We start from the raw sequence: 12,954 nt of genomic DNA, 5'->3' as shown, positions 1-12,954 counted from the left end.
GAAGAAGAAGAAGAAGAAGAAGGAAGAAGAAGAAGAAGAAGGAGGAGGAGGAGGAGGAGGAGGAAGAGGAGGAGGAGGAGAAGGAGGAGGAAGAGGAGGAGGGGAGGAGGATAGGAGGAGGATAGGAGGAGAGGGGAGAGGGAGAACAATTAAAAAGAGGCAAGAGGCTATAAATTTGAGAGAGTAAAAGGCAGGGTGCATTATAGGGGGTGGAGGGAGGAAAGAGAAAAGGAAGAAATGATGTAATCATATTTTAATTAAAAAAAAAAAACTAGAAAGGCTGAAAAAGAAAGCACAGCATTTAAAACCACTTACTGCTGTTCCAGAGGACATGAGTTCTGTTCCCTAGCACTCATGATAGGTGGTTTATAATTGCCTATGACTCCAAATCCAGAGCATATGACATACTGTTCTAATTTTCATGGGCACATGAACATGAATAAGTAATACAATATAATCATATAAATATATGCTCCATACATATATGAACATGCATTCAGCCATTAAAAACCATGTATGTGCATATACATATACACACATACATACATACATACATACATACCACTAACTAGCTCTTCAGAAAAAAAAACTCTCAGGAGCCTTGGTTCGCCCATCTTACCTCCCTTCTCTCTCTTCTCAGGCTGCAGAGGATCCACACTGCCTCACTGAAGTTCAAGCTCCTTGAAGGCACAGTGACTGTCTTCCAGGACACTAACTCTGCTTCCAGCCACAAAGCAGCTACTTCCGCAGTGCATAAGGCCTGCCCCACTGGTCTAAAGACCACATTATTATGCTTACACCACACAAGGGTAGGTGCTGGAGTTCAGTTTCAATGCCATTTCCATTGCTACTTACTGCTTGGCTTATTCGATTCAAATATTGTTATCACAGCACCATACAGTAAAGCCAGGAAAATTAAGTATTCTATTGCTTCTCCTTGTTATTTTAAGAGGAAGTCCCTTAAACACAGTAAGTACTAAATAAAGACTTAATAGCAACAATAGTCTGACATGTACAGAGTATGCGTAACTCTATAGGATGTTTCTGAAAGATAAAAATGAATAATATAAATAGATAATGAATGAATGAATGAATGAAGTGATAAGGTAACTGTACAATTTGCTTTAAGAGGTCAACTTCAATACCAACCCTATTATCAATAGGCATACATTTGCATCTGAGACAATTTCAACTGAAATCAACATTGAACCTGGGGAAAGAAAGCATGATGCAGTTCTAGGGACTTCTCACTTTTATCAAGAAAAAATAAAAGCCCTTCCATCAAATTCTATTTCTTTTAGCCTAAATTCCACTAAATACACGTGCCTAGCTCTTAGGCAAGAGCAGAAAGATAACCCGACTGATCCTCCACGTTTGTAATGTCACGCTGTACTTGTGCACACTGCATACTTGTAAAGATACCGTGTTCAGGATCTTTACAAGAAACAAAAAAGATGATAAAATGAGCTGTCCATGTGCACTCCTCCTTCTTGACACTCACACAAAGTCTAAGGAGACCCTGCCCTCCTCCTTCAGCTCCCACAAGTGGTGATCAGAGGATACAGACAGTCATGATTGCTTGTGACATGCCCTCCACCAGGCTCATGGTTGTAATCATAGGCCTCAGCTTGTAGCCATTCTGTTTAGGGAGGGAGAGCGTTATGGAACATTTAGAAAATGGAGCCTATCTGTAATAAGCAAACATGGAAGGCGGAGGGTAGGAAGCAACGTCTTACAGTCCTGTGTTGCCATGTTGCCTGTTTTCTTCCTGCCTCTAGATCCACCTAGATTGTGAGCAAAACCTTCCATTCCTGCTCCCACAGCGAAAGGCATCCCAGGACCTCCAGCATGCCTTCCTTACCAAAACCAACGGGGCCCCCAAACTCCTGGCCAACATAATTCCTTCATCCCTCCTACTGCTTCATGGTAAGAATTAGTCACTGGAGGGGAGAAACAGCTAACACAGAGAGCCTACTGGGCAGCACAGTAGACTACAAATGGCTTTTATTCAGGATCTAGCTGGATGGGAAGCCTCAAAAACTCACTTCCATCCACAATCTCAGGTGGTTGTTGTTGCTAGATAAAGAAAACAGAATCTATTAGAGTTAGTTGTCTTTAGCATTAAAGATCCATACAACTACACAACATATATTTAGAGACATTTTTCTAAGAGCAACATGTCACTATTTGTAATTTGGCATCTGTGGCAATCTTAGAGATCCTATAATAATAGTGGTCTGGAGAGACAACTCAGAAGTTAAAAACACTGGCTGTTCTTCAAGCTGGGAATCATGTGGGTTTGATTCCCAGCACCCACATGATAATTACAACAGTCTGTAACTCAAGCTCTTGGGGATCTAGCTACATCTGTGCCCTCTCCTGGCTTCTATTATCAGCGCTTATGAAGTGCCCATTTGGTATCTTGTTACTTCTGTGCTGCGAGGACCTCTGGACAACTTCTGATTTTGTAGAGTTTATTAATTTTTTCTTTATTTCATTTAATTTAGAGATGATGAACTCATGGTCACCCAGACTACTGAATTTGATTTTATTTTCCTGTAATACCCCAAATCTGGCAACTCTTCTAGAAGACTACACTACTTCTGCCATTTCCTCTTTTCTTCTTTCCCTGCCGTGCCCCTCCCCTGATGAAATCTAAAGATGTACTATCTTTTATAGCTAAAGCACACATTTTACTGAATAAACCCAACTCTGCTCTATCCAATAAGTAAGAAAATAGAATCTGAGACCTGGTATTCTCACCTATTTCAGCCTTTTTTTTTTAAAAAAAGGTAATTTAATATTACTTAACAATGATCCTACAATTCCCTCATTTCCATCTGGCATAGCCCTTCCCCAGGAGCTCCAGAGCTGCTACTTCCATTAACATTAGAATGATGATATAACTTGTTTAAATTTTCTGTTCAAAATAGATACTGTACAAAATAGTATGAGTTCAATATTGATAAAAAGTAATTTTAAGATTCAGACAACCTTGAAATCATAAGAAAGATTTTCCTTCCTTAGTACTGCACAAGGAAGGAAGTGGGAGCTGCCTTCTACACAACATCATAGCAGCTGTCTGACATCTTGTGAGCTCTAAGATGCTTCATCTATTACCAGTCATCTTGATATGAATATGTCAAAATTAAGTATAAATGTAAGAAATCCAGTAGTACCTGAAGAGTGTAGAGAAAATTCAAGGTCGGCTTTAATACACAAGGGCCTAGTAAGCCAAATCACACATCTTACAATGCTAAGAGTGCTCTGTGATGGAAAGACCAGCCCAAATAACCAGCAGAGCCACCAGTCTCCATGTGGACCTGAAAACCAATAGAGCTGGTAAGTCTGATGGCCTGGGTTCAATGTTTAAACCTAAAGATGTTCCCTGACCGCCATCCACACATGGTGAAAACACAAACATACACATACACGCACACACACACACACATATACACTATACGAACACACACGAAATAATAATGAATTTTAACACATAAGAAAATTAATAGATGATTCATAAGCATATTTTATATTTAAATAAAACCATAAAAATTGAGAAAATAGGGATATCCTGTCCACAGAAGGCTCTATAAATGGTTAAGTACGAACACACAGAGAAATAATAATGAATTTAAAAACATGAGAAAATTAATAGATGATTCATAAGCATATTTTATATTTAAATACAATCATAAAAACTGAAAAAAAATAGGGATCTTCTATCCACAGAAGGCTCTATTAATGTTAAGTATGAGACATGTACTAGCTATTGCTGTCTGGATTTCTGAAATATTTGTATCTATATTTGACTCACACATGAGCTCTAACATGAGAAAGACAGCAACAAGTCTTCATTACACTCAGGGCTCTGTGTCACTAAGTATTAATGGTGGCAGTGCAGGCGACGACGCTGATGTACCCTGAAACGGATAACTTATTTAATGCTGTAAATTGTGTGTCATTTCACGTCTTCAGTTTTGTTTGCTAAGAATTACACACAAACAAGACATAAATACACTTAAGAAAAAAGTTGCTGGAAATAAAGGTAGTACCAGCACTGGGCAAATGTAAACAAATATGGTAAGCACACCTACACAGAATCAGTACAGGCTATTTTTATCCCAAAACCCCAAAACCACCATGGCATTTTTATGGCTTATGACTGAAGAGAACCTTTCAAACCAAAATGTCCCCAATTTGAACAGTAAGTCACTTCAGGATTGATAAAATATAATACCAATATGTTAGCACCATCAAACTTAGAAACCTCATTGAACTGTCCCTTCCAGGTTATGAATTTATAAGAATGTCACTTTTGTTAAAGGATGGGATTCCAGTGAAGTACAGTATTTATATGCAGTTTTTCTCACATGTACTAGTTGGGATATCATTCCTATATCACCTCTGTATGCTTTATACTGACAGTGAGTCAGATCATGAAATTCCTCAAGCTAGGGATTATAATTTTTTATGATTAAATATGAACCAAATATAGTACCAAAAGCAACAAAAAAAGTAAAGATAAATCCCCAACAACAGGACACACAAATAGTACTTGAGAAACCAAATTCTCAATTTTTCAACAGATAAAAGACGTGATCAAAAATCAGCAGGGAAGCTGCCCCTGGGAATCCATGAAGAACACATTGAATATAAAGAATAGGGATTCCAAGTACCAGGGACGAGACTTACAAGGCTTGTAAAGAACCGAAGGCCATCTTCTAATGCCACAGAGTGAGGAATGGTGGGTAAATTCCTGGTAGACTTCTTAGAAAAAGTTTAATATCTGTTTACCAAAATAGGAATGTTCTTAATTCTTACTTCTTCACACGTATTTAAATTTGTGGCTACTACAGAAAATACTATGTCTATATAAACTTAAATAGAACAACTTTTTAAGTACAAACTTAGCTCTAAAGCAACATTTGCTAAACCATTAAGTTTTCCAATTAATGTAATACTCATTTATTGGTAAATGTGAATACTAGTGAACTGGTAACAGGCCCTATAGACATCGCTACCTGCTTTTCAACATATTACTGTAGAACTGTCTACCTGTAAGTATGGAATTTCGATTAGCAGAGTCTGTGGAACACCAGAGCTGACTCTGATCTACCACAAAACAGTCAAGGTTCTGTGGAGAGCTACTATCACTGATATTCCTCACATCTAGTAATAGAAAGGTTTCATTCTTTCTAATAGTTCTAAACCTATGCTTGTAAACCACAGCTTCTCAGTGAGGGCTTGGAATAGGAGCTCTAGGCCAATGTAAAGTCACCTATGTACCTAGAAAGAGGCCAAAAGTCTCCTCTCAGAGAGGGCATCACAGATGGCATCTGATGGCCAATCATACAGAGCAGCACTGATCACAAAGTCACCTATGTACCTAGAAAGAGGCCAAAAGTCTCCTCTCAGAGAGGGCATCACAGATGGCATCTGATGGCCAATCATACAGAGCAGCACTGATCACAAAGTCACCTATGTACCTAGAAAGAGGCCAAAAGTCTCCTCTCAGAGAGGGCATCACAGATGGCATCTGATGGCCAATCATACAGAGCAGCACTGATCACAAAGTCACCTATGTACCTAGAAAGAGGCCAAAAGTCTCCTCTCAGAGAGGGCATCACAGATGGCATCTGATGGCCAATCATACAGAGCAGCACTGATCACAAAGCATTATTACTATTTCTTTCTCTACCCACTCCACAACCCTCTGTATTTTTTTCAATTGTGCACAATGCCACAAAGTTATTAAAACATGGTACATTTCTTCCAAATCATAGTAAGTACCTATGTTGGGAATCTAACTTAATAATTCTTAGATTCAGTGATATATGGAGTCTAGCTGGTCTATTGTTCTAGGTCCTTTTAGCAGTGACTAGACATTCTTTGAAATCTTCATTTATTTCTCCTCATATGCTTCATCTTAAAACATCACTCTTTTGTCAACAATTTTTACCCAGAAGCCAGTCTAAGCTATATACCAACATAGAACTTCCTGCCATAAGTTTAGAATCTAATAAAAGTTTATTGTACATGTGTTCATATCTTTGAGTGTGCAAATATGACCTTTCACTATTAGATTGCACTTCCAAACAAGAGAGATTGTTCCTTACTGTCTTAAGAGTTTTATTGCTATGAAGAGACAGCATGACCAAGGCAACTCTTATAAGGGAAAACATTTAACTGGGGTTGGCTGACAATTCAGACGCTGAGTCCATTATCATGTGGTGGAAAGTATGGCAGTATGCAGGCAAATATGGTGCTAGAAACTGAGTACATCTATATCTTGATCTGCAGGCAGCAAGGAGAGTAGCTTGATTATATCAAACCCTGCCTCCATCGTGACACACTTCTGCCAAGGCCACACCTATTCCAGTAAGGCCACGCCTTCTAATAGTGCCATTCCTTTTATAAGCATTCAAACAACATGAGTCTATGGGGGGCATTCCTATTCAAACCATTACAGTTACCAACCTTGTCTCGGCAACCTCATACACAAGCTCTTTAAATAAACTAAAAAAATTGTTGAAGACAACAGCAGCACACTTTTAAGCTGATGTCATAGAAAAGATAGTTCTTTGGGGCAAGTTCCTTATAACAGATCTCAAACTCATATGTGACTATATTCAGAATTCCATAAAAGTAAGGCATCTTCCCTGACAAAAGAGGTAGGTAGTTCTAGAATTTAAAACTTCTGTTTACAGATATCATTTCATATTACAGATTATATCAAGCATAACATGACTAGTAGATCCCTTTAGGATTAAATGAGGCTTTGGGGTGAAGATCTTACCAACTTGTTCCTAATGAGTATTCCCAACTAGTATCTCCTAATAACTTGATCAGACTACCACAAGGGTTCAGGACTGATGGCTACAGTTGGCTTCATCTACCAAAACTGCTTTAGAAAGTGACTATATAAAATGTATGCTTACAGGTACAGTACAATGATAGCTGTGTTCCTGAAGGCCCAGTGGGGGCTGGGAATAAATCTTTGTGATTTTCCTGAATATAACACCAGGTTACCTTTTAACCTTCATTCCTTTTTTTATACTATAACGCAGTTTTATGCACTGAAGGCACTTGAGCTCATGCCATCAAGAGGACTGTGTGACAGGGGTGACAGGGTTGAGTACAGCTCTGCTCAGCATTGTGGATCCTGGAGGAGTAATCACTACTTCTACCTCTACAGTGAGCTTATGAAGAAACAGCACATTTTCTTGTTTGTACTCCAAACAAGAAGTATCAAGTTTTTCAGACAGACAGGATTAAGTACAGTGAAGCTGAAGAAAACTAGATGTAGAAGGGACCAACAAAAGCTGTCAGGGAAGTGATCTCAGAAGAGATGTAACAGTTGACAATTGAGTAAGAGCATGAAAATACTGGGTAGGATAGGTTGGGGAGAGAATCCCAGCTTTGTCTCTGGTCCAGCTCTCTTCACATGGTAGTAGCCTCTGCCTCAATGCTGACATCTGATACCATTTTTATAGGTAATGTGAACACAAGTCACTACAAGTCACTGGGGGGAACAAATGCTTTAAGCTAGTTCGATCACTGCCATTTTCTTGGAACTTTCCCCCCCATATAGTTTTAAGAGGATGAGAGGAACGGGTGTGGCAGCAGTCCCAAGATGGCACCCCGGGACTGCAGCTAAGTCGTATGACTTGCACCTGACTTCCTCATACACCTGAAAATAAGCCACAACCATCGTGAGAGCTGCACAGGTGTACCATGATGCTGGCAGTGTAAACAAGTCCATATTTGGTGGAGACATGCCCACTGCCGCCCTGATTGGCTGAAGCTGCGTGCCTGGTGAGGTGACCTGGCCTGCTGTGAGTGGATGGGGGTTGAATGCATATAAGCAGACCACCCTGGGTTCCCAGGGTCCCCGTAGCAGCATTGAGGCGTTCCTGCAATAAAGGCTGTTGAGAAGAATCCGACCATGTTGTGTCTTCCTTGCCGGCCGAGGTGGGCGCAACAAGAGAAGTCTTACTATCCAGGCTCAGGTAACCCTTCCTAGGCTAGGCCTCTGGGGAGGCTTAAACTATAGGCCAATGCCACCATATCCAACAGGAAAAGCTTTTATAAAAATAAACAAGAGATCATTTGTCTTGTTTACCAATAAAACTGTATTATGCAAAATAAATTTTGGTCTTTAAAAGTAGTGCGAAAATGTGGACCGTCATCTGTGAGCTTTGTGCAGGGAGCAGAACATCTCAGAAAGGAAGGTCTGGGTTGCCATGGCATTTTCAGTCAGGTATTGTGATGTCCTATCAGTTAAAGGAATAGTAGCTTGGAGCCTCTGGCAGCTTTTCCTGGACCCCATTCTACAATATTTCTTCATTTGTACATCGCACCCTACAAAACCTAAGAAGTGAGAGGAAAAGAGAAACCAGCGTACTAACTTTCCTGAATACTGACTCTGAGGCCATTGGAATAAGAAAACTACAACTCCCACTGGTCCTGAAACTGTGGTCTTTTGCAGCTGTGAAGTGGCTAAAAGCAGTTAACATACTCTTTGGCAGCCTTGGACCCGCATTACCTTTTGAGGCTACTCTGAACAAGCTAGCCTCCCTCACATTCTTTGGGAGGAATTCTGGGCAATTGGAAGGTTTTGGCTTGACAGAGGCATCTAACGATACCAGTCAGCTAAAAGGCAAGAGTCTCCATTGGCATACTGGTTCTTGCCTCTGAAATGTAGGTGGCGTGCATACAACAGCAGCAAGCCACCGGAGGACTAGAAAGCATCAGAAGGTAAGACTGTTCTCTTGACTACTGACTTACCAAAGCAGCCTTACCATGATAAAACAACAGTGGAAATGATGAGGAGAAATACTCAGGCAGTGACACAAGGGCAGAAGCAACACAGCGCATGAAGGGAGGCAAATATTCCTGTTCAGTACTGGAGAAAGAGGGGAAGGAGACTAAACGGCAAGCACAGCCCACAGGCCGGGCCAGAGAGTGTGCAAACAGACTGTGTAGATGCTTCCCCAGTGAAGGGCTGCCAAGAATTGTGCATGATGCCCCCACAGCACGGACAAGACAGCAGGTAAAAAAGAGGGAACGGGTGCAAATCAAAGACCACCAAGAACGCATGCTTCGAGGGAGGGAACTCACAGAGCAAAGACTCAAAGAACAACTCATGCAGAAAGACCAGAGCCAGTTCCCTTCACTTGAGAAGCTCCATCGAGTGAAGGAAGAGATGAAGGACTGTGAAAGGGCCAATGCACACCCGCTTCTGCAGCTACGCACTAAAAGTCTCATTAAGTTGGAGAGTCTTTTGGAGAAGTCTCAGGCAGGAGATGAATGGAAAACAGCTGTAAAGCCCAATCAAAAGAAATGCTTGGCCCTGCCACCATTTTTGAGAAGTCATGTACGAAAAATCAAAGATCAGTAAAATTTCAGTGCCTTTTGTGGAAAAAAAAATTACTAGGAATTAAATAAAAACTTCTTAGAAGCACTGTGTCATTTGGCAAGATTGTTCAGCAATTCTGACACCCTACCTTGCTTCTGAAAGAGCTAGAAGGGACAGAGATAGCTCAGTGGTTAAGCACATGCTGCTCTTGCAGAGGACCCGGGTTCAGTTCCCAGCATGACCAGCACCCATGCAGTAGCTCACAACCATCTGTAACACTAGTTCTAGGGGAACTGATCTCCTCTTCTGGACTCCACAGGCATCAAATATGCTAGCACAAAGGTATGCATACAGGCAAAGCACTGGTTATACACATAAAATCTCTTTTTTAAAAGTTTGAAATGAACATTATTCTCCATATTCTGCTTTTCTTTTGAGTTTTTTTTTTTAAAAAAAAACAAAGCACAAAACATCCTTAAAAGTCTAAACTTGGGAATTCTGTATTGCACATTCATAGAACAACAAAAACAAAACATTCAAGGAGAAAAGAGTAAGTGTGTAAGGGGATTCAGGAAAGGGGATACAATTAAAACTAAAAATTCCAAATGCACAAAACACTTTAAGAACAAAGAAAAGACCAGTAATTTTCATAAACGACATACTGGCATGAAATACTCAGAAGCTTAAGTTAGAAACAATTGCTATGAAATAGTCTTTAAAATGTAAATGATCTGATTTTAATATGAACATAGTTCATTTCAACTAATCAAATTCTCACAAGGCAAGCCTCAAAAAGACCCATGAGCTAATCATATTCATTTGGCCAATTTAACAAAGGAAACAGGGGTGGTAGGCAGAGCAAATAGGAGCAGAGCTGTAGGTACTGGGGTGGTGGGTGGAATAAGAGGGAGAGGAGGAGTGGCTATTTGTCAGAAGAGGCAAAGTAATATTTGGTATCATGCCCCAAGCAAAAGACCACCCAAAGACATGATCCCTGGTGAAGCTGAGATCAAAGCAGAGCTCATCAGCACCGACAAAAACAATTCTCTTCCCCAATTTATTTACAAAATAAACCAGAAACTATACTTTTTGAGACCCCTTCCTATAGATGAGTACCACACTAACATTTCGATTAGAAAACCATTAAGTAGTAAGCCCTTGCTTCTTCATATCTCACACTACAGGAAACACAAATGGCCATGTTTGGCATGTAGGGGATTGGAAATATTTTCTGAAAAAATTACCACAGAAAAAAATCTCACAGTAAAAATTTAAACTTTGTAACAGACCTCCCCTGAGCACTAGGCCAAGAATTCCCCACATCATGTGGCCCTCTGGCCTCACTTCCTCACTACTGTCCTGAATGAGACACTGGGAAAGTTCTAGAAGTTTTCATCCAAGAACCATTTTTGTTTTAAAGAACTTAACCTCTTTCATGGAACAAACAGAGTTCTTCAATGGTGAGTTAGAATTTTAATACACACTGAAACTGTAAACGCTATAGTATGAGGTATTTCCTCAAAATGAGACAAGAGAATGAAAAAAATCGATGGAATAAAAGGAATCTTGCAGGCTTCTTGAAAAAATAGTCAAACTTCGGAATTCTAATTTTTACCAAAGTTATCAAATGAGTTGAATGCAAAGTTTCTCAAAGCAAAACAGTGAGCGCCTTTAAGTCCAGCCATTCATTTTCATGAGTGCTTATATATTTAACTTCTATAAACAATCTTTTGCTGAAATATGTGAGGAGAAAACTATGTAAGGACTTCTCATCTTTCATTTGGACCACTGGACTGACTTGGGAGTAGATCTTCAAGAAGGACTAAAAGCAGATCTGAAATGTTTCGAACAGGTTAAGATTTAAACAGGAGATACCCACTGACCGTCTGACCATTAGATTAAAGGACTGACATTAAAAGACCTAAGCAGTCCTTATAACTCCGTGAGAAATAGCTCATAACCAGAGGCCTGGAGCCTCCTTGGAAGGGATTCTGATAGTCTGGTGTGGTGGAGCACACCTTTAATCCTAGCCCTTAGAGTCATTAGTCCTGGCAGAGGCAGGCAGAGCTCTGTGGATTTGAAACCAGCCTAGTCTGCGAAGTTCTGGCCTACAACAGGCTGCACAGAGAGACTTTCTCTCAAAAGAAAAAAAAAATACGCAATAGCAAATACATACATGGAGACATAGTCAGCAAGTGCAGCTGGGGAACTGAGAATGAAAATAAAGCATTACTAAAACCATTAAGGCACAAAAGATGACCAAATCCTGTCATTTGTAGCAACAAAAGTGAAACTGAAGATATTGAGTGGAATAAACCAGGCAGGAAAAAGACAAACCATTACATGCTTTCACCTACATAGAATAGAATATAGACAGACTGAGCTCAGGAAAATAAAACAAAGAAACAACAACAGCACAATGAGCAGAAAGAACAGTGGCTAGTATTGTCCAGAGGGGAAGACACAGAGGGAACTAAGGAAATATTGGTTAAGGAGCACAAACCATGGCCAGACAAGATGGCTTGGGCTAATGCACAGTGGGCACTTACAGTTAACATACAGTGTTCTTGAATCCACGTTTTGAATGTTCTTCCCAGAAGCAAGCAAGTTTTAAATGACAGATAACCTACACATGTATGGAAGATCAATATACAAAGTACTAATGCACCCAACAACAGACTGTGATACAGAAAAACAATTACCAATAAACATTTACAATAATTTTACTATGCACTTCAAAGAAAATTAATGTAGATACTATACAATCTGCAGTCAAATTTCTTGGCATTTACCATTTGGAATTTAAAACTTAATTAAACATGCCTCCCAGGCCTACCCACATGCCACTATAATGGAGGCCTTTTCTTAATGGATGTTCCCTCTTCCAAGATGAATGCACCTTGTATCCTGTTGACAAAATCTAGGCAGCACACATGAAAATGTGCTCAACCATGTGACTAAAGTTACACGACTCTGGCAAGGCAAAGGTGTGTAGAAATTACAAGCACTGACTGCTAAGAATTCAGAGGGGATTGAGTAGTCCAGGTGAAGCACAGATATTGATAAAGCAATCAAACTAAGTATATTACAGTCTTATCATGAATAATAACGGTAGATACTTGTCCAAGCCCAGTGAATGTGACCTGGACTCTAACTCTTTTTTTTTTTTTTTTTTTTGAGACAGGGTTTCTCTGTGTAGCCATGGCTGTCCTGGAGCTCTCTCTATAGACCAGGCTGCCCTTGAACTCAGAAATCCACCTGCCACTGCCTCCCAAGTGCTGGGAATAAAGCCATGCGCCACCACGCCCAGCTTCCAGTCTAACTCTTAATGTAAAGTTCGGCTTTAAATAATACTGATGAACACTCACTGACCAACTGTAACCAACACTGGAGGAGGGGGAAGAAAGCCATGGAGGATAAGGTACAGGGGAAGAATCTTTCTGCAACATAAAACTGAACTAATAACTACAGTCAATAAAAGCAAAAGAAATGTGGGTGTTTTGGTATACTCAAATTTTATGTCAAAACTGTTTATAAAAACAGTTCTTGCTCTTCCGGTCAGAAAAGCACCGGGGTAGCTAGGGCGCAGGGTC

The 12,954-nt window shown here is 40.1% G+C and overlaps 2 protein-coding genes across 3 annotated transcripts in view; one reads left to right on the top strand and one right to left on the bottom strand.

Annotated features, from left to right (window-relative positions):
- The window catches only part of Supt3h (SPT3 homolog, SAGA and STAGA complex component), a 333,205-nt gene that overhangs the window by 214,713 nt on the left and 105,538 nt on the right, over positions 1 to 12,954 (bottom strand). The window lies entirely within an intron of this gene.
- Positions 8,288 to 9,421, top strand: LOC110312497 (putative uncharacterized protein ZNRD1-AS1). The gene has a single exon (XM_021186142.1). The coding sequence runs from the start codon at positions 8,879 to 8,881 to the stop codon at positions 9,401 to 9,403; it is 525 nt and encodes a 174-aa protein (XP_021041801.1). The 5' UTR covers positions 8,288 to 8,878; the 3' UTR covers positions 9,404 to 9,421.

The sequence above is a fragment of the Mus caroli genome, chromosome 17 (assembly GCF_900094665.2).
Source record: "Mus caroli chromosome 17, CAROLI_EIJ_v1.1, whole genome shotgun sequence".
Classification (NCBI taxonomy): domain Eukaryota; kingdom Metazoa; phylum Chordata; class Mammalia; order Rodentia; family Muridae; genus Mus; species Mus caroli.
The sequence above is the reverse complement of the archived record's forward strand: the minus strand, read 5'-3'. Positions and strand labels throughout refer to the sequence as shown.